The sequence below is a fragment of the Rhincodon typus genome, chromosome 25, assembly GCF_021869965.1.
Source record: "Rhincodon typus isolate 14 chromosome 25, sRhiTyp1.1, whole genome shotgun sequence".
In the NCBI taxonomy this organism is placed as follows: domain Eukaryota; kingdom Metazoa; phylum Chordata; class Chondrichthyes; order Orectolobiformes; family Rhincodontidae; genus Rhincodon; species Rhincodon typus.
The window spans coordinates 14,712,912-14,735,324 of NC_063356.1; the positions used below are offsets into that span (position 1 = coordinate 14,712,912).

Here is a 22,413-nt window from a genome sequence, read left to right on the forward strand (position 1 = left end):
ATCCCACCACCAGCTTTACCGTGGACTACTCTTCAGAATCAGTCTCACTCTTGGACACACACATTTCTATCAAGGACGGACATCTCAGTACCTCACTCTACTGCAAACCCACGGATAACCTCATGATGCTACGCTTCTCTAGCTTCCACCCTAAACATATTGAAGAAGCCATCCCCTTTGGACGAGCCCTACGTATGCGCAGGATCTGCTCAGAAGAGGAGTAACAAGACGGACACCTAAAAATGCTGAAAGATATACTTATAAGAATGGGATACAGTGCTCAATTCATCCATCACCAGTTCCGATGCACCACAGCATAAAACCACGATGAGTTCCTCAGAAGACAGACACAGGAAACGACCATTAAAGTACCCTTCTTTGTCCTGCACTGCCCTGGAGTGGAGAAACTACACCATTTTCTTCGCAGCCTTCAACATTAAATCAATGACGACGAACATCTCGCCAAGATCATCCTTACACCTCCACTTCTCACCTTCAAACAACTACCAAACCTTAAACAGACCATTGTCCGCAGCAAACGTTCCAGCTTTCAGGACAGCATCGACCACAACACCATACAGCCCTGTCACAGCAATCTCTGTAAGACATGTCAGATCATTGACATGGATATTACCATCACACGTGAGAGCACCACCCAACACATACATGGCAGATACTTATGTGACTCGGCCAATGTTGTCCACTACATACACTGCAGGCAAGGATGCCCCAAGGCATGGTACATTGACGAAACAATATATATGCTACATCAACAGATGAATGGACACCGCGTAACAATTACCAGACAGGAATGTTCCCTCCCAGTGGGGGAACACTCCAGTGGTCAAGGGCATTCAGCCTCCGATCTTCGGGTAAGTCCTCCAAGGCGAATTTCAAGATACACAACAGCACAGAATCGCTGAGCAGCCAACTTCCGTACCCATGAGGATGGCCTTAACCTGATCTTGGGTTCATGCCACGCTACATGCAGCCCCACCACACTGTTCTGTATCTGTAAAATCTTCCTTACTCTCATGTTTTGACACCATCACCTGTTATGATCTCTCTACCTTAATTAGTTTGCACAGTTTTGGATTACTTGTTATTTTGGTTAGATCCTCGGCATGCCACTGATATACCTATCATGTTATTCCAGCCATTTGTTTTGTCTCCAGCACCATCTTATTTTTAACTTTTGTAATTATCTCTCTCCCTCAATTAATCAGATCATGGGTCATCCCCTCACTTGCAATTCAGCCGTTGACACTTTACTCACAATGTCTCATACTTTTGATCACCTGCAAAGACTTGTTATTCAACCTGTACACACTCCACTCACACCATGATGGTCTTTGTATGATCTTTTGATTTGTCTGCCTATAAATTCTGTGCCTGTGTGCTTCTCTTTACGTCACCTGATGAACGAACAGTGCTCTGAAAGCTTGTGATTTTAAGTAAACTGTTGGACTATAAACGTGTTGTGTGACTTCTGACAATAAAAATAACAGCAAAGGATGAGTAAACCATTGATAAAGAGGGGAGAAATACAAGAAAAAGCTTGTTAAAATGTAAAAACATATGGTAAGAGTTTCTACTGATAATTGAAAAAGTGATGAGTTAACAAAATGAATTTTTTCCTATAAAAATTAGCCTAGAGAATGAATAACAGAAACTAAAGAGGTGGCAGAAGAATAGAACAGATCATTAACATTGGTCTTAACTTCAGAAAATATGTTAACATCCTAGAATTAGGTGTAAAGCGGAATATGGAAGGGAGAGAGGATCTTGAGAAAATTGCAATCACCTGGAAAGTTTTATCGAGCAACCTGTTGGAGTTGCAATCTGACCAGTTCCTAGGTCTCAATGAGCTTCACCATATTGTTTAAAAAAGAAGTAACTAGTGAGAGAGTTGACGAGTCTTTTTAATTTTTTGAAATTCCCTTGATCTGGGGAAGATTGAATTCAATTGTAAAATAAGAAATGTTACTTCTTTATTCAGGGAAACAGAAAGCTGGCAACTACAAGCCACTTAGCCCTTATTAAACACTTGATAGCAGGGTACTTTAAAAGGCTTAAGGCAATCAGGAGAGTCCAAACTGGATTTGTGAAAGGGAATTCCACAAGACCATAAGCTGTAGGAAGCGAAGTAGGCAATTTGGCCCATTGAGTCAGCTCTGCCATTCAGTGACATCATAGCTGGTTTAATAATCTTCAGCTCCACTTTCCTATCCTTTCCCATAATCATTTATTCCCTTACTGATTTAAGATCTGTCTATTCTCAGCCTTCAATATACTTAATGACCCAGCCTCAACAGAAAAGAATTCTACAAATTTGCTTCAGTGGGCTACAATGGTGAAGTCACTTCTCTTGACTGGTCAGTATTGTATAATTTTGTGTTTAAATATTAATTTAAATTAGTGTCAGATATAACATTCAATTAAGTTGTGAATTTTAATAGATTTTTCAAAGAGTGATATGAAATGATATTGTGAATTTATTTTTATTTCAGTGAGTTTGGTCTTCTTGCTTCAAGTATCACTGGGTAAGTCATTGTACACTTATATGTCACATAAAGTGGTACATTTTGTTGTTCCAGGGAAGGTGAATGTATGGCAGAACATAATGCTCCCCCAGTGATGGGTTTGGTTTTGTGGGTTTGGGAAGGTGTGGGGCCATCATGTCCAATTATTCCAGGGTTTGGGAGGCTCCTCGGATATTAGCTTAGACATCATCCCAGTACTACTGGAATTCAACCAACAGCTAGGTAGGTTTGTGCAGTGGACAAGAAAAAAAGGTGCTGGCTTGCATGCAGGTCTCCTGGGGTGGGTGGAGGCCTCATTCAGTGGCATCCTGTGCATGAAGGAACCCAGTTGCCCTCTCAGAATTACACCTCTGCCCTTCCCACACCACCTTTCCCTGCACCCCTCTCTAACCTGTGGCACATTCCCCATCATTAGGTAAGGATCTTCTTGCCAAGTGCAGAGGCTATTTTTCATATTAATCCAGCTGAAAGCAAGTTCCAATCTCACTATGGAAGATTCAGAATCAGGAATTGATTTTTTTTTTTAAAAGACCATCTAAATGACCATCAGGAAAGATGAGGATGGCATGGTGGCTCAGTGGTCAACACTGCTGCCTCATAGCACCAGGGACCCAGGTTCAATTCCAGCCTTGGGTGATTGTGCAAACTCCACACTGACATTCTTCCCCATGTCTGCATGGGTTTCCTCCCAGAGTCCAAAGATGTGCAGATTAAGTGGATTGACTATGGGAAACAGAGTCCCAGGAATAGGGTAAGGGGGTGAGTCTGGGTGGGATGCTCTTGAGTTGGTGTGGGCTTGTTGGGTTGAATGGCCTGTTCCTACACCGTAGAGATTCTATTTGTAACAGGTGGCTGTATCTGTATCATTTGTTTTAGACATTCACACAAAGTGGTCATCTAACTAGCAGAGAAAGAGGTTGACCCAGTATCAACCTGAAGACCTTTGGATGACTGGGATTTGTTGAGATCCTAGACTTTTCATTTGGCTGAATTTTTATTAACAAAACCAGTGTAACTAGCTCAAAAAGCTATGGAATACTAAGCACATGAATTATAGTCAGTGTAAATGATGCTTTGTGCTAGTTTGCAAAACAGTGTGCTAGAATTTAGTCTTAATGACTGTTTATCATGCCCCCACGATAATGAAATAATCAGAACTGGGAATTTTCAGTGATTGTGCTCATTTACATACTTTTGAGGAAGCTTGAAAAATCAATTTTTCATGTATGCTGGGCAATAATATGAAGACATTAAATATAACAAATATATTCTATAAGAATCCTGGATGACAAAACACAAAAGAGACCTCTTGGCCCAGAGCCTGCACTGACATATGAGAGAGACCTAATCTTCAAACTAATCTATTTATCAGCACTTGGTCCATAGTCTTGAATGTTATAACGTGTCAAGTGGTCATCCAGGTACTTTTTTTAAAGTGAGAGGCAATTTGCCTCTACTACCCTCCCAGGCAGTGCGTTCTAGACCATCACCACCCTCTAGGTTTTAAAAAAGAGTTTGTCCTCCCATCCATACCCTCCCCCATCCCCTGTCAAAATCTATTTCCCCTCACCTTGAATCTGTATCCCCTTCTGAATGACCCTCTAACTGAGAGGAACAGCTGCTCTTTATCCTCTCTGTCCATGCTCCAAAAGCTTGTGTGATTTTATTTTTTCAAATAGTTTGTAGGGTTGGGAGTAAATGTGTCTTCAATCAAATTAAAACTGATTAATATTAATTGACAAAATATATGAAACATATACATAAATTCTCTTATGCATAACTCTCTGGCAGGAACTTTGGCAGATTTCATTTCAAGAAAACTTTTGGAGTTAGCTTGTGGACAGAAGTAAACACCATCAGTCCTTTAGTCCCATAAGGTCCAAGCCTTCAGAAAGGTCAATCACCTATTTAATTTGTCAGTTTTGCAACAGTATTGTCTTGTTAACTTATTTCAAATAACATTATTTTCTCCCACTTTAGTTTCTTCCTTCGTCCTACTTTGTTACTACCTAGCATGGTCTGAGGAAAGAGTAGTTGATATTGACTTCTACCCAGAAAGCATTGATCCTTTCCTGTGCAGCCATTTGGTTTATTCCGATGCCAGTGAGACAGCTGACATGTCTCTATGGAAAGATGATGATTTATATCAAAGGTTTAATGATCTGAAAAAGAAGTAAGTCATATCATCTGAAATGCATTAGTTCAGATTTTTTTATCCAATTTGCAATCATTCTTATGTTCTTAAAATTCTTTAACCAAGTGTTTATTGTTCTAATGAAAGGTTAGCAGACTCAAAAAATAACTTTACATTCTCTCCACAGATGCTGCTAGACCTGCTGAGTTTCTCCAGCATTTTGTCTTTGTTCCAGATTTCCAGCATCCGCAGTTCTGTTTTATTTTTGATATAATTGGTGTTGTGCAATGGCATAGATTTCAGACCTACCAGGTTGAATTTTTAAGGCGCTTAATTAATAGGATGAAATACAATACCCCAGAATAGATGTACCCACCCTACCTTCAGCCATTCTATCTCTGTAGGCAAAGTCAGTGAACTTTCTTTAGTTGGGTGAGTCTGAGTGCAAGGTTTAGGAACATCAGGACGCACAGAACCTAGGCAAAGTGTGTAATTCTATGATATTGTAGCCAAGTAAACAGTTAGGGTCTTGAATCAAATTCAAGAACTTGTAAGTTTTATGGCACTCGTCCTGCATATTAAGCTGTCAAATCATGCGCAACCATGATGATGCACTTTGGTCATCTAAAAACTAGTCATGAAGCCACTAAGTGGCAATAATTGGATAAAGGCCAAATAGATGATAACAGGACATCAGTTGTGTAATACTCTTCCCTAACAGCCATCTAAGGTCAGAGTTGACATTACAACTACATTCAAGACTGGTACAAGTAAAACTAAAGGATACCAAGCTGCATTGGTGGACATTGGGGTACTCTACTTCTCACTCTTTTAAACAAAAAGTGCTGTTTAAAAATACAGAAGGACAGCTTCAATTTAGACGATCAATCATGGGACAAATTTCATGAAACAAACGAGTTTCTCTTCTATATTAAAGAGGAGCTACCTGTGTTTAGAATTCTGTGAATTACTCAATTTTTCTTCCCCTAAATAGTGCGAAAATAATGAAAAAGTATGCATGATATCATTTTTGCTTCTTATGCTGGGAAATCCCACAACAGGCACAAATCTGCAACACTTAAAGGGAGCAGCATCTTTTAAATTTGCAAAAAAAAAACATACATCAACAAAGACTGAAACACTAGAGAGCTTCTTTTTTTGCTGAAAGTTCTTGAAGGGCATAAAGGTGTGCACAAGGAAGATGGAAAGCTCTCCAGTGATAGGATGTCAGGACTTCCAATCAGAATTTTGGTCATTTAGAGAAGAAATCAATGTCTAATTTTATGGATCAGAAAATAGCTGACAAAGAATGACGGTCAAGTTTCTTTTTACAGTGGACTTTGAAGGGTTAGAAGAATGAAAACCTTTTGATATTTCTGAACATAAAGATCTTGGCACAACTTTCCAAGAGTTTAGGAGATCAAAGCATATTTCAAGTCTACTTCAGGATACATAGGCTTGACTTCATGTCATCCTACCAAGAGCCAGATGATATGATTATATAGCGGACAGCCAGATGTCAACACAAAGGTACAGAATTTCACTGAAGCTAACTGAACTGAATGGCTGATGGAATTGATTTTATTGCCTTTACACCCAGCAAGACCTTTGGAAAAGTACTTTCAGTCCAACCCAAAGATCATACATTCTTCTTGTAGCATCTAAATAATTTCAAAGCAATTTGTAGCAGGCCAGTGTCTGCAAGAGTTTGACTCTGGAACAACTCTTGCAGAGTTAATAACTTCAGCAGAACATCCAAGTCTTGTATGAGGTTTGGCTTTTCTCAGCCAGTGTCCAAAGTTTGTGCATGTTAGAGAACAAAGAGGACATTAGGATTAAATGTCTACAAGTCAAATCACCAAGGAAACCCAAAGTGTGACATAGGCCCTTGAGGTAATATGATCTTTCATCTCACACAGATGAACTAGGACTCTCCAAGAATGCAATCATCAAAGGTAAACAAGTCTTAATTCTGCAAGATGCACATTCCAAACACATTAGTACGTATACATATGGGTCACCTGGTCACAGAAAGCCACAACGTTATGTGTGAACATATGCATTTTAATCAACATTAAGGATACCAATCAACTAACTCAGTTGTGCAAATTGTTAATTCCATTGACCTGAGCAATTAACATATCAATTCCTTCCATATGCCATTCCTTCTGACCAGTGGTGAAAATTTGCCACTGATATTTTCCATGTCTATGGACATGAGTAAATCCTAGTTATGTACCAGACCAGACCCCTCAAAATGTTAAGGTAGAGAAGACTTTACACTTCTCTTCAAATTAAGAAAATGTTAAGGCGTTGCATTCTAATGCAATTTGATTTGGTCAAATTTTTCAACGTTAAGCAAAACACTTTATTTTTATACTACACCTATAGATGAAATGAAGAGAATTGACTTAGTTGTAACTGTATCAAAATGCTTAACAAAATAATACAGAAACTATGACTAAATGAACCAACATAGTAACATCCCCTAAACACATGCTTGGCAAAGGCAAATTCAGTAAAATAGATTGTCTCATGCAATTCTAGCAGCAGGAAGAGAAGCCCAGCTTATAGCAGTAATAGAGAGGAATAAGAGCTTCAAGGTCCTAGTGTAGAGATTGGAATGAAGTCAGCCAGGTAGACTTCATTGAATGATTTCCCTGATGGGGGCTGTTAACCTGGTCAATCAGGGAGCCCTGGCTGACAGATATATGCTGGAGTGTCAAGGGTTCTGTTCACTCTAGGAGCTAGCTTTGTGCTAGCTGGGTCAGTGTTTTGTATTGTGTGTGTAAATAAAGGGTGACTTGGTGACGGGATACTGGCCTCTGTGGAGTTATTTCACCTAGCAACTGCTACTGAAGGCCTAAATCCTGGTTTGTTGGAACTTGACCCCACTCATTCAGGCTGGTTCGATTGTTCCAACATTTTAAATAAAAAATAAAAGGCCTCTGGCTTTGGAGCAGACTGCTCAACACCTCTGTCTCCAATGTTTCTTCATTAAATAAAAGACAGAATACAGGTCTTAAAGCCATATAAGGTGAATTGCTATTTCACCAAACCCCTCTTGTGCAACTATTCAAAGATACCATTGTGCAGTATTGACTGTCATATTCAGTTTGTTCAGCATGGTGTAATAAATCTGACAATAGCCAAAGTACACTGTGTCCTGTCCAAGACATGCAAAAGAGGAATTGTGATGTTCAACGTATTCAACAACCTCCTCTCTTCACTTCCATTGTGCTCCTCCATTGTTCCATTCCTTTAAGAAAGGTAGCAAAGACAGTGAGCCTGACATCAGTGATAGGCAAGTTATTGGAGAGGATACTGAGGACACGTGAGGAGCAGTTGAGGACCCTGGGTCTGTACTCAATGGCGTTTAGATGGATAAGGGGGAAATCTCATTGAACTTACAGAATACTGAGCAGCCTGGACAGAGTAGACAAGGAGAAGATGTTTCCACTAGTAGGAGAGACCAGGACATGAGGGCACAGCCTCAGATGGCTGGGACAACCTTTTAGAACTGAGATGAAGAGGAATTTCTTCAGCCAAAAGGTGGTGAATTTGTAGAAAGTATTACTGCAGCCTAGACATTGAATGTATTTAAGGCAGAGATAGATATATTCTTGATTAGTAAGGGGATCTAGGGATACAGGGACAAAGCAGGAGAATGGGTTTGAGAAACAAATTGGCCATGATCAAACGTTGGAACAGACCTGATGGCCTGATTCAGCTCTTGTGTTTTATCGTCTTATATCAATGAAAACAACAGAAGCCACATCACAAAAACAGAGTGGAGGATTGGCTTTGCTGTATGGATTCTGTTACCTTGTGTTCCCATCGCCACATAGCCCAAGAAAGACACAATTACATATAAGAGCATGTCAAATATCTTCACTTCAATGTGAGAGGGAATCATTTTGGTGGCCTTGTGCAGCCTGTAAGATCAGCATTGTTTTATGATTTGTGACCCATTGGTGCCAATTTTAAGATGCCTGGGATTACTACTGCATCATAGAGATGACAACTTTCAATCTGCAATGACCAAAGACATGATCAAGATTGCAAGTGTTGGAAGCAAGCACTCTATACAGTTGAAAACGCATACTTTCACATGCATGATGTTTTGATCACACATTATTTCAACCTGTACTGTAGAAGTGCCTGATTAATGCATTTTTTTATTTGCTTGTAACCGCCCCTTGATTTGCTCCTTTATAATTGACCCATCTTCCTGTAAGATGGCAGCAGATGAGTAGGTAGAGCTCAAGCCCTCCTGAGCCTGGGGCTCACCTGCTCCCTTTTCTATCTGCTTTTTCTTTCCTTTTTCTTTGTTTTCCTTTCTCAATTGCCTTTTTGTCAGTGGAGGTGTGAGTGTGGGACAAGCACCAGACCTGGCATCAGTATCAGTGGCTGGTACATTAATGGAGGCAACGTCGAGATGCGGCAGGGGGCACAATTTGGCAACTCTAGAGTGGTGACTTCATTGGTGGGTCCAGTACAGATGGCGGCAAAGTGTTGGCAGAGGAGCATTGGCCCAGTGGCAAAAAGATAACACCTGTAGAGTGGCAACTCATCATATTGCACTGTCCCACCCAACTGCCCGTTGCTGTTCGTTATCTATATCATTGATTCGGATGAGAATGTATAAGGCATGATTAGTAAGTTTTCAGATGGCACTTAAATAGGCAGTGTTGTGGACATTGAGAAAGGTTAAATTGCAGCAGGAACTTGATTGATTGGGAAAGTGGGCTGAGAAATGGCAAATAGAGTTTAATACAGGTAAGTGTGAGGCATTGCATTTTGGAAGGTCAAATCAAGGTAGAAGTTTCATGGTGAATGGTAGGGCCTTAAGGAGTGTAGTTTAACAGAGGGACCTTGGAGTTCAGGTGCACCGTTCTCTGAAAGTGGAGTCACAGGTAGACAGAGCAGTGAAGGCTTATGGCACACTAGCCTTCATTAATCAGGGCATTGAGTATAGAAGTTGGGAAGTTATGTTGCAGTTGTACAGGATGTTGGTGAGGCCACACTTGGAGTATTGTGTTCAGTTTTGGCCACCTTGCTACAGGAAGGATATTATTAAACTGGAAAGGGTGCAGAAGAGATTTGCGAGGATGATGCCAGGACTCCAGGAACTGAGTTATAGGGAGAGTTTGGACAAGCTAGGACTTTTCTTTAGAGCGTAGGAGACTGAAGGGGAGTCTTATAGAAGTGTATAGGATCATGAGAGGCATGGATAGGGTGAATACACTCAGTCTTTTTCCCAGGTTTGGGGAATAGAGGACTACAGGGCATCAGTTCAAGTTAAGGGGGGAGAAAAGTACGTGGGAACCTGAGGGGCAACTTTTTATTTACAGAGGGTTGTAAGCATATGGAATGAGCAGCCAGCAGTACATTAACAACATTTAAAAGGCGTTTGGACAAATTCATGGATAGGAAAGGTTTAGAAGGGCATGGGCCAAGTGCAGGGAAATATGGTTGATGTGGATAAACATTTTGGTCGGCATGGACCAGTTTGGGCCAAAGGGCCTGTTTCTGGACTGTAGGCCTCTATGACTCATTGGTGGGTCCTGCACAGGCCATGGCGAGAAGGAGGGGTAGCATGGGCATCGTTGGTGAAGTGACTCATGATTCATGGTGAAGGCATGGTGCCAGGTCATGGTGACAGTTGAAGATTTTCACTGTCTTTTACTGTATTATTCACTGTAAAATACACATGACAATAAATCATTCATGAAATGAAGGATTCAAGTCCCTCACAGGAACAGCCTGCAAAAAAAATCCGCCCACTAAGTGTGTTTGCAGCCATTTTTCAATTTCCAGTGTGCATTTACAATTCAGATGTGAATGAATGGCAATGCACATCATATTTGGCACAGAGTCTCAGATTCAGCCCAGTAATCAAGGGATCCACTGAATTACCATTTTCCTTTCTTCCTGCCATTTTCCATCAAGCCCATCATTACTGAGCCTCCACACATTACCATTACCACTTTGATTTGTCTTCAGCTCTCAACATTGCCTGTGAGCCCTGGCCCGACAGTTTAGCCATGCCAAACATTGTATTGCACTATTGCACCCATCAGGACAATGTCATGGTGACCATCAAGAACCTACTCTACCACACACGGCAACCCACGTTCTCTAATGTACCTGCTTTAAATATCCAATCTCCCTTGTTCAAAATTACTGTCCCTTTTGCAACCCAGAATGCCCCTGCATTGATGGTAGACGATGCCCTTGATCTACTGTGTTGAGATCTCCTGAATGAAAACAGCTTCCCTTGACTTGACTGACTACTCCCCCTAAACTTTGAGAATTGCCTTTTGATTGGTGTACATGTAGTGTGGTTCCCACATAGGTTGTTGGCATATGGTGAAAGTGTGAGATGGACATAACATGGTGCTGTACAGCACCATATTCCTCACATGACTGATCACTGCTGACAACCATGACGAGCTGCCTGGATTTGTATCTATACTAAAAGAAAAGGCAACACAGAAAACTAAGTACTAAGAGCAGTAAGACATCAAACACCAATCCCTGTCATGCCCCTTGGTCCAATCACTGTGTGCAAAGTGTCCTTGCACAACACTACAATGAAAGGTCCTGGTAAACTCCAAAGTATACCATGGAAATCTTGCAAGTAGGATGAGAAGTGCCATGAGGGTGCAGTGATGCTGGTACATGTTTAATACCAACAAGCATGGACAGACTGTGCGAGCAATTGCTGCCTTTGGAGTGTGTGGAGTGTTCTCTAGGTTGTTGGTGACTGGTATCCAAGACGACAGTCCACGGATGCAAACAACAAGCTGCAGTCGCCTGGTAACCACTTCAGTCTCAGATCAGGAATTGTTGCTGTCTGGTATTTATCTGTCATGTAGGGAGAATGAGGAATAACTGCTCGTAAATGAGGCTAAATGAACAGTAATGACACATTAATTCATGATGATGCATGTAAATACACCTTTTGCCACTCACTAGTCAGAGTCTTGTCTTGCCATTCAACGATTGCTTGAAAATGGGATATTTTGCACTTATTGTCAAGAAGCCCCTCTCTGTTGATCCCACACATTTTTCCCAACTTTCTCACCAATTCCCATGTCATTCAGTGCCTGGTAAAATTTTGCCCAATATTTCTATTTGTATTCTTGTACGTGTTCATTGGAAAAAAGTATTCCCATTCTTTAAAGTAAGAAAAGGTATAGATTCCAGACCAGATGGACTAATACATGTAGAGAAAATTACATCATTCATAAAGGGGAAAATCCAATATAAAAGGTCACTCGCGCTGTGTAAAAGTGTCAATGTAGTGAAAAACACAGTAACCTACAAATTGTGTCAATTGGTCTGGATCCTTACGTCAGTCAAGATATTGATGCCAGTTGTTCCTGCCTTATTCACTGTAACACTGACCGTTTTCTCACATTCTTCTTCACAGAAATAAGAATCTGAAAACACTGATGGGGTATGGAGGTTGGGCTTTTGACAGTAGCAGGTAAAATATGTCAATTTGCAAAATTAGATAATTTCCAAAGTTTTCAGTGAGTCAAGGGTTTTTTTAATTAGCAATGTCAGAATCTCTTTTTCTTTCATAAATTTGAATTAGCCATTTTCCAATATGCAAAAAAACTGTGACAATTCATACTTACCTTGCAGAGTTTAAAGTGTCATACTATTTTTCCTCTTCAATGCCGAATTTGACTTTTCAGACAACGTAATAAAAATGTTGATTTTGTTTTTAAGCAGGAATTTAACCCTAAGCTACAAGTTACCATCTCCAGAATGTGGAAGTTTGTGTTTCCTGAAGGCGTGTTATGAAAAATTCCAAACTTCCGATAATTGAGGATCCGTGTCAGTGGCCATGTCACTGGCAGAGGGAAAATCATTTAGCCTCCTGATGACCTTGTCTGTCCACCAAATTTTTCTGTTTTACACAAACACAAGATTATTAAAGAGGAAAAAGTGCATTGCAAGTGCATTCAATCAGAAAGGTCTTGAAGACCTATTTGATTGCTTTTTAAAAGATTTGAATGGACAGACAATTAATGCAGAGCACATTGACCAGATTACCAGTTTTAGTCACGTCTGTAGAGAAGCAAATGATGGGCAGGACACAGCTAACATCTTCCCTGCTGTGCTTTGAAAGTGCAGTATCAGCTTTAATGCACCCACCTGAGAGGTTAGTTGGGATTTTGATTTAAAAGTTTACCTGTGCCTCTGACAGTACACTACTCCCTCATCACTCACTCCAGTTAGAGTCAGCCTACATTATGTACATAAGTTTCATGTGGAACGTGAACCATTCAAGTGGCACGGTGGCTCTTTGATTAGCACTGCTGCCTCACAATGCCAGGGATCTGGGTTTAATTCCACCCTTGGGCGACTGTTCGTGTGGAGTTTGCACGTTGTCACTGTGTCTGTATAGGTTTCCTCTTAGTGAGTCTTCTGGTTTCCTCCCACAGTTCGAAGATATGTAGGTTAGGTGGATTGGCCATGCTAAATTGCGCGTAGTGTCCAGGGATGTGCAAGCTAGGTGGATTAGCCATGGGAAATGCAGAGTGACAGGGATTGGGTTGGGTCTGGGTCGCATGCTCTTCAGAACGTCAATGTGGATTTGATGAGCTGAATGGCCTACTTCCCCACTGTAGGGATTCTGTGATTCGCCTTCCAATTTGAAGCAAACACCTTTTCTAAGTGACAACGATATCTTAATGCAGTTCCAGAAATAGTCAAATTTAAGTTATCCTCATTTTAAATTTTGCTTCAAAAACTCTCTTTTGCAATGTTCACCGACAAATGACTACATCATTAATTGTTAGTAATACATTCCCAAGGCATTGTGTATAAAAGTGAAACCAGAAAGACACTGCTAGTTTTCTGTATTAAAAACCATTGCATCGATGGGGAGGCGATGGCCTAGTGGTGTTATCACTGGACCGTTAATCCAGAGGCTCAGATAACGTTCTGGGGACCCAAGTTTGAATCCCAGCATGGCAGATGGTGGAATTTGAATTCAATAAATATCTGGAATTAAGGCTCTAACGATGACCAAAATCCATTATTGATTGTTGGGGACAAACCCATCTGGTTCACTAATGTCATATGGAACTTGCCTTCCTTACTTGGTCTGGCCTATGTGTGACGCCAGACCCACAGCAATGTAGCTGACTCTTTACTGCCCTCTGGGCAATTAATGCTGCCTAGCCAGTGACCCCCCTCATCCTGTGAATGAATAACGGGGGAAGAAAAGAAAAAGTTTGGGAGCTAAGGGGTTTATGGATAAGTGTGTACGCCAAAATTTAACCTATAGCTCAGAAATGTTTAAACATAGGAACAGATTTCTCATTACACAACTGTGAAATTTAGATAGAAACTTATTCAGAAACAAATGTGGTAAAATAAACACAAATTCAAAGTATACCTTCCTGAGGTTTGAGACACTCAGAAAACTCTCTGTTCCTTTTGTCTTTTAACTGCAGTTTTAAAAAAAGCACTGACCAGAAAATAATTCTGATTCTCTGAAGGAGATTTATAAATTTAACATTTTCTCTATTTTCAATCTTTTTCCATCATTAGTTTTAGCGACATGGCAGCACAACAGAATACTCGAACAAATTTCATCAATTCTACAATTGACTTTCTGCGAAGTCATGGATTTGATGGTTTAGACCTGGACTGGAGGTTTCCTGCCTTTGAAGACAGCCCAGCAAGTGATAAAGAACATTTTACCCTCCTTGTCAAGGTAAAAAAAAATCTAAAGATATCCTATCAATGCAGCATCTTCTGTATACAATTGTAGATTACCTAAAACCAATAATGCATTCTCAATATTATAGAAGGCCACACATTTATTGAAGTGATTGATAAACAAGGACCATATTTATAGTAGGAATAGTAGGAACTGCCGATGCTGGAGCCTGAGATAACAAGGTGTAGAGCTGGATGAACACAGCAGGCCAGGCAGCATCAGAGGAGCAGAATTTCCCTTGTCCTCACGTATCACCCAATCAACCTCCGGATTCAATGCATCATTCTCCACCACTTCCGCCACATGCAATCTGACCCCACTACCAAGGATATATTTCCCTCCCCACTCTTATCTGCCTTCCGGAGGGACAACTCTCTCCGTGACTCCCTCGTCCGTTCCACGCTCCCCACTAGCCCCACCACCCCTGGCACATTTGCCTGCAACCGCAGGAAGTGCTACACCTGCCCCTACACCTCCCCCCTCACCTTCATCCCAGGCCCCAAGAAAACCTTCCACATTAAACAGATGTTCACCTGCACATCTGCTAATGTAGTATACTGTATCCGCTGTTCCCAATGTGGCCTCCTCTGCATCGGGGAAATCAAGTGGAGGCTTGGAGATCGTTTTGTGGAACACCTAAGCTCGGTTCGCAATAAACAACTGCACCTCCCAGTCGCGAACCATTTCAACTCCCCCTCCCACTCCTTGGACGACATGTCCATCCTGGGCCTCCTCCAGTGCCACAACAATGCCACCCGAAGGCTGGAGGAACAGCACCCCATATTTCACTTGGGAAACCTGCAGCTCAATGGTATCAATATGGACCTCACAAGCTTCAAAATCTCCCCACCCCCGACCTCATCCCAAGACCAGCCCAGCTTGTCCCCGCCTCCTTGACCTGTCAGTCTTTTCTCCCACCTATCCGCTCTTCCCACCTCACTGACCAACCCCCACCCCCACTTCCTACCTACTAGCCTCATCCCCACCTCCTTGACTTGTCCATCTTCCCTCCCACCTACCCGTCCCTCCCTCCTCACTGACCAAACCCCCACCTCCACTCCCTACCTACACTCACCTTTACTGGTGTCATCTCCGCCTCCTTGACCTGTCCGTCTTCTGTCCACCTATCTGCTCCTCTATCCACCTTCCATCATCACCTCCCCCTCTCACTATTTATTTCAGAACCCCCTTCCCCTTCCCCATTTCTGAAGAAGGGTCCAGACCCAAAATGTCAACTTTCCTGCTCCTCTGATGCTGCCTGGCCTGCTGTGTTCATCCAACTCTACACCTTGTTATCCCATTTTTATATTAACCAGGATCTCACAGAAGTACAATAAGCCGTCTGCATATGCAGAGATAGTTCTTTTAGAGGCATAATTGTTGTCTATCAACAGGAATTGTAACAACAGGAATTAAGTTATGAAAAAGTGCTTCTCATTAAGGGAAGCACGGTGGCTCAGTGGTTAGCACTGCTGCCTCACAGCGCCAGGGACCTGCGTTCAATTTTGGGTTCAACTGTCTGTGCGGAGTTTGCACGTTCTCCCCGTGACTGCATGGGTTTCCTCTGGGTGCTCCAGTTTGCTCCCACAGTCCAAGGATGTGCAGGCCAGGTGGATTGGTCATGCTAAATTGCCTGTAGTGTTCAGGGATGTGGAGATTAAGTGGGTTATAGGGGGATGGGTCAGTGTGGACTTGTTGGGCCAAAGGGCCTGTTTCCAAACTGTAGGGATTCTATCTATCTATCTTCTATCTATTTGTAGGACTTGAAGGAAGCCTTTGAAGAGGAGGCAAAGGAGACTGGGAAGGAAAGACTCCTGCTAACAGCTCCAGTGGCGGCGAAAGAACAGATCATCAGTTCTGCATATGAGATACCTGAGATTTCAAAGTGAGTGCAAATTAAAGCAAGAGTGAAATGTGTAACCTGTCGAAAAAGGTGGCATTCTGGATCATGAACATCATTATAAGCCAACGGACTGAAGAAGTTTTCATTGAAATTGTGAAGAAAAACTAAAGATTTGAACATCGGCCATTTTGGTTCAGAGCTTGCTCCCAAATCATGGCTCAAATAGACATTTTGAGTTGTTTTCTTCACCTTCCAATGCTCCTCTGTGAACACTATTAAGCAATCAAGGGTTCAAGCAAGGGTCCTGTTTATTATACTTGGTTCAACAGCAAAACCAGTGAAATATGGTTGACGTTTAAAACAAAATAACTTTTTTTTTTGGAGGCTACGTTTTGGTTTTCAGTGACTTTTTCCATCTCACTAACACCTTCATTAGGTAATAGACCTTCCTATTAAGACTACGACCTTTGTTATGCTGATACGGGGGAGATTTTTGACTTGGAAGAAAAATTCCCAAGAATTATTTAACTTGAAATCACTTCACACAAGTGAAGCAATATTTAATTAGTGCAAGACAACAAGATTAACGAACAACAAATGCTTTTAAAATTAAATCACATTTCTATACACAAATTCACCCTAGATACTTTCTCCATGCACCGAAGGTCTTGGGATGTTGAGGACACAGGTAAACCATTGCATGAAACACAAACAGGGAAGACATGGTGGCATGGTGGTTCAGTGGTTAGCACTGCTGCTTCACAGTGCCATGGACATAGGTTTGATTCCATCCTCTGGCGACTGTCTGTGTGTAGTTTGCACGTTCTCTGCGTGTGTGCATGAGTTTCCCATTTATTCCTACTCTCTGTTTCCTGTCTGTCAACTAATTCTCAATCCACTCCAAAATATTATCCCCAAGCTTCACTCCCCAAGCCTTAACCCTAGATTTACTCCCTGGCATTGCTCCCATTTACTGTTGCTTTGACTGCTGTCGTTCACACTATTCCTGAAATCACAGGCTGGTCTGTCTTGCTTTTGCTGCTGATAGTTATTAATAAAATTATTAGGTTCACAATGAACTGAATAATAATTTTATTAATACCTAACTATGAAAAGCAAATGACATCTCAGACTTATTTATACAGTCCACCTTATGCTCTCACTTGGACCATAACACCACAAGATATAGAAGCAGAAGCAGACCATTCAGCCCTTTGAATGTGTTCTACCATACAATGTGATCGTGGCTGATCTGATAATCCTCAACTCCACTTTTCTGCCTTTTTCTGATAATCCTTGATTCACTCACTAATTTATAAATCTGTTGATCCTTGACCCTATTTAACAACCCAGCCTCACAGCTCTCTGCAGTAAAGTATTTCACAGATTGCCTGCTCTATGAAAGAATAAATTCCTCCTCATCTGTCTTAAATAGGTGAGCCCTTATTCTGGGATTATGGCCTCTGGTCTGACACTCTCTCAGAAGGGGGAAACAACCTTAGCACAATGACTTGTTAAATCCCTTAAGAATCATGTGTTTCAATTAGGTTGTCTCTCATTCTTCTAAATTGAAACCCAACCTCTCCTCATAAGACAATCTCTCCATACCTGGTATCAAGCCAAGTGAACATTCCTTGGTAGACTTCCAATGCAAGTCTTTTGTTTTAGAGATTATTACCATATTTCAAATGTGCTTGACATGTTGACTAGCTGACTGCTCACTCACCTGCTGACTGAACGTATAGAGTGTGCAATAGGGACATTTTCTGCCAGAATTTCATGTCAATAAGGTGATTTAGCTTTCTAAAGGATATAGTGCCTTTCTGAAATCTGTACAATAAAATGATCAGGAATAACTAGGAAATGCTGCAAACAAGAATTAGTATTACAGCTGCACATCGCTGTTACTTGAGTAATGTGCATTCTGTTGAAGCTCCTCTTCCAGTGAGAAAGAGACCAGGATGAGGAGAAGGAGAAGAAGAAAGGCCAGCTGGTGAAGGTCATATACGCTCTATAAATACATTACGTTCTGTAAACTGCTACTGAAAAAGGGTCTGCAGAGGCATAGCAATAGGCAATGGCAGCAAAATGAAATAAAGGGCTGGTGAAGTAACGCGTTACTTAGCCTAGTGGGCTGGTTCTTGATGTATGGTGATGCCAATAGCAGGAGTTCAATTTCTGTACCAGCTGGGGTATGAAGATCCTACCCTCTCAACCTCTCCCCTTGCCTGTGGAGACCTTTGGGTTAAATTCACCATCAGTCTTGCTTCTCTCTATGAAGACAGAAGTCTGTGGTCTCTTTATATCTATCAGTGTCAGAGCTCCAGTGCTTGAGAAATGTCCATTTTGTTACATTTGTCTGTTCAATGTAATCATAGGACAAGAATCTGGTTAGTCTATTTAAAGGTAAAATTACTGATAATTATTAATCCATCTGTTCAGAGATCTTACTACATACTTCTGGAGCAGGTGGGACTTGAACTCTATTCTCAGCTCAGAGGTAGGGGACTACCACTGCACCACAAGAGTTCCAAAGATATGATTATATTCATACTGTTATGACGACATGACTAATCATACAGAGAGTATGATGGAGACATTGTATACTCAAATATCCTATGTCATGATTTAGCCTTCTTAAATGTATTATGCTTGTCCAAGATCAGTGCAACATTACAACAGGGAACAACACTCAGCATTACAGATCATTAACGTTTAAAATCTGATCAGCTTACTTAAACATCTATAACTGCATTTTCTCTCAACACCAATGAGCTGATACACTTTTTGGAATACTATCAAAATCACCTGACCCAAAAGTAGCCAAACGCTCAGCAACATACAAAGGGATATCCATTGGCTGGGACTCCAATGGAGAATTACCTGAATATTAAAATTCATCACTTGCAATCTATAACCCACAATGAAATCTTCAAATGTCTCTGATAATGAGACTTCCCGACTTTTGATATCACAAGAATGAAAACATAAATCTCAAATTTCTTCTTGGAAAGAGGAGGATCGGATTCCACCCTTCTATTCCCACCCAATCCTTATCAAAGGATGAAAGGTGAACTCTGACAATGGACAGCTGAAACTCATGGTAGAAATGGATCATACTGATGGAGAGTCAACAAACAGGTTTCCATACATCAAAACCATCTCCAGTGAGCAGTCACTACGGAAGGTTTTGTCCTTGTAGAAAAGGAAACATCTAGAAATACGGAGAAATATGTGGGAATGTGCAATAACATCAAAAATGAATACCCTATCTCTCTTATTTACAATATATATTAATAACTTGGATGAAGAAAGGGAATATACTGTCACCAGGTTTGTGGATGTCACAAAAATATGTAGCAAGACAAGTGATGAGGATGAAAAAAAAAGCACGCAGAGGGGTATAGACAGGTTAAATGAATAGACAAAAGCTTTGCAGATGGAATATAATGTGGGGAAATGTGAGGTTATACACTTTTGCAGGAGGAATACAGGAGCTGAATATTATTTAAATGGAGAATGACTTCAGAAATCTGCAGACAGAGGAGTTTGAGAGTAGTCGTCCAGAAATCACAAAAAAGTAGCATTCAAGTTCAGGTAATAAAGGGAAAAGGAATGTTGGCCTTCCATTCTAAGGAAAAGGGTGGGGGTGGGAGCAGCACGGTGGCTCAGTGTTTCGCACTGCTGCCTCACAGCACCAGGGACCCAGATTCGGTTCCACCCTTGGCCGACTGTCTGTATGGAGTTTGCACTTTCTCTGTGTCTGTGTGGGATCCCTTCGGGTGCTCCGGTTTCCTCCTACAGTCCAAACGTGTGCAGGTCAGGTGGATTGACCATGCTAAATTGCCCCATAGGGTCCAGGGATGTGCAGGCAAGGTGGATTAGCCATGGGAAATGCAGGGTTACAGGAATGGGTCTGGATGAGAAGCTGTTTAGAGGGTCAGTGTAGATTCAAAGGGGCAAATGGCCTGCTTTTAACTGTAGGGATTCTATGAATTGTCTATTCTATAATCTATAAAAATACGAAAGTTTTGCTAAAACTACACAAAATAATAGTCAGACCACAGCTGGAATACTATGAACAGTGTTGGGCCCATTAGATAATATGTGTTACATGGGAACCAGCAGGAGGCTTCCATGCTCATGTTTGGCTTAATGTCGTAAAAAGCTTATGCAGTCCATAGTCAATGTTGAGGACTCGCAGGGAAACTCCTTCCCAACTATGTACCACTGTGCAGCCACCCTTGCTAGGTCTATCCTCCTGGTGGAAAAGAACATCATCATCATCTGTGGTTGTATCTGGAATGTTTTCTGTAAGGTATGATTCCATAACGATGGCCATGTTAAACCATGGCTTGACTAGTCTACATGATAACTCTTTCAAATTTGACAGTAAGCCCCAGGATGTCAGTTTGGAGGACTTTGTCGGGTTGCCAGAACTTGTGTTTGGTATTGTTTGTAGTGCCTTCATCGATGCCAGGTGGCCAGTCAAGTTTCATTCCCTTTTTGAGACTTTCTCTAGCTGTTGATTCAACTGAATATCTTGCTAAGCCATTTTGGAGGGTTGTTCAAAGTCAACTATATTTCTGTGGGTCTGGAGTCACATGAAGTCTAAACAAGATAAGAATGGAAGGTTCCTTTCACGAACAACCATTACCGAACCAGGTGGGTCACTATAACAATGGCTTTGTGATCATCATTAGACTTTTAATTCCAGATATTTATCAAATTCAAATTCCACCAGTTTTCATGGTGGGATTCAAACCTGTGTCCATGAAACATTACTTGGGTCTCTGGATTACTAATTCAGAAATAAAGATACTGAACTACTGCTTCCCACATGAGTAATAATTATAGGAAACTACTAAATTGAATTTTGATTTTGTTTTAAACAGATATCTGGACTTAATCTCTGTGATGACATATGATTTTCATGGAGTGCAGGATAATTTCACTGGACACCATAGCCCCCTGCATCCTGGCTCTGCTGACAATAAGTCTAATAGTATTGTAAGTATTTGTGCAAAAGTGGTATCTATATTTTAATATTTTCGTTATCACAAATATCTAGTAAGAACTTTTTTGTTGGCTTGTAGAACCTCAAAGATATCAAACTGAATTATTTTACAGGAGCACGCTTTAAAATACTGGAGGGATAAGGGTGCAGCAGCAGAAAAACTACTTGTTGGATTTCCAGCATTTGGAAATACCTACAAACTTAGTACCTCCCAAAAAGATCTTGCTGTTCCTGCCTTTGATGGTGGTTCCCCTGGTCCATACAGTGGCAAAAGTGGATTTTTGGCATACCAAGAGGTAATCATGTTGAAACTGTTTGTGGTGTTATTATCCCAACTGTGGTGGTCCTGGACAAGTTCGTTCTCGGAATGATCAATAATGTTTCTTTTTTCTTTCTTTATTAACTTGGATATTAGTCACTGAGACATATTCACATGAAGCTGCATATTTTCTTCAATAACAGAACAGAAGTATTTTTTTCCACAGGAGAAAAAAGCAAGCTACTTAAATGCAAAAGAATTTTATAATAAATTATCTTAAGACAACTGAAAAATAAACTTTCAAGGTATTTCTTGACATTATCTATTACAGAGAATCTCAAGTCCAGAGAGAATTTACTACTGGGTAAATGAATAAATTAGTGCTTAGAATTTTGTTTCCCAGAAAACTGCAAAAGATTTTTTTTTTGGCCAGAACCAAATCAATGGAATGATAACTGAAAGTTGATGAGAATTACACCCAGCCCAGAACGGTCAGACAAGAACTCTGCAGTAACGGGAGGACAGTTGGTCGATACTGAAAACAAATGCTCAAAATGCAAATTTGTATCAGACCTTTAAGTTGAATAGTTATTGAAATATGTGAATACAATCATCAAGTAGCTTAGATGTTCCTTGAATAAATAACTCCATGCTTCAATAATGTGATAAGGAATTAGGACAGTTGACTGGAATATTTCAACACAAAGTTTAGGCGAAGATCTATTTTGAGCCATAGAGATATACAGCATGGTAACAGACCCTTCTGTCCAGCTCATCCATGCCGACCAGATATCCTAAATAAATCTAATCCCATTTGCCAGCATTGGACCGACATCCCTCTAAATCCTTCCTATTCATGTACCCATCCA

General features: G+C 40.9%; 1 protein-coding gene across 1 annotated transcript in view; it reads left to right on the plus strand.

Annotated features, from left to right (window-relative positions):
• The first annotated feature begins 1,766 nt into the window (after positions 1-1,766).
• The window catches only part of LOC109914198 (acidic mammalian chitinase-like), a 44,644-nt gene continuing 23,997 nt past the window's right edge, over positions 1,767-22,413 (plus strand). The window contains exons 1-8 of the mRNA XM_048611821.1: positions 1,767-1,857; positions 2,511-2,543; positions 4,524-4,716; positions 12,116-12,172; positions 14,254-14,419; positions 16,186-16,310; positions 21,164-21,299; positions 21,399-21,581. Of these exons, the coding sequence (XP_048467778.1) occupies positions 1,767-1,857; positions 2,511-2,543; positions 4,524-4,716; positions 12,116-12,172; positions 14,254-14,419; positions 16,186-16,310; positions 21,164-21,299; positions 21,399-21,581 (984 nt within the window). The remainder of the gene's footprint in view (positions 1,858-2,510; positions 2,544-4,523; positions 4,717-12,115; positions 12,173-14,253; positions 14,420-16,185; positions 16,311-21,163; positions 21,300-21,398; positions 21,582-22,413) is intronic.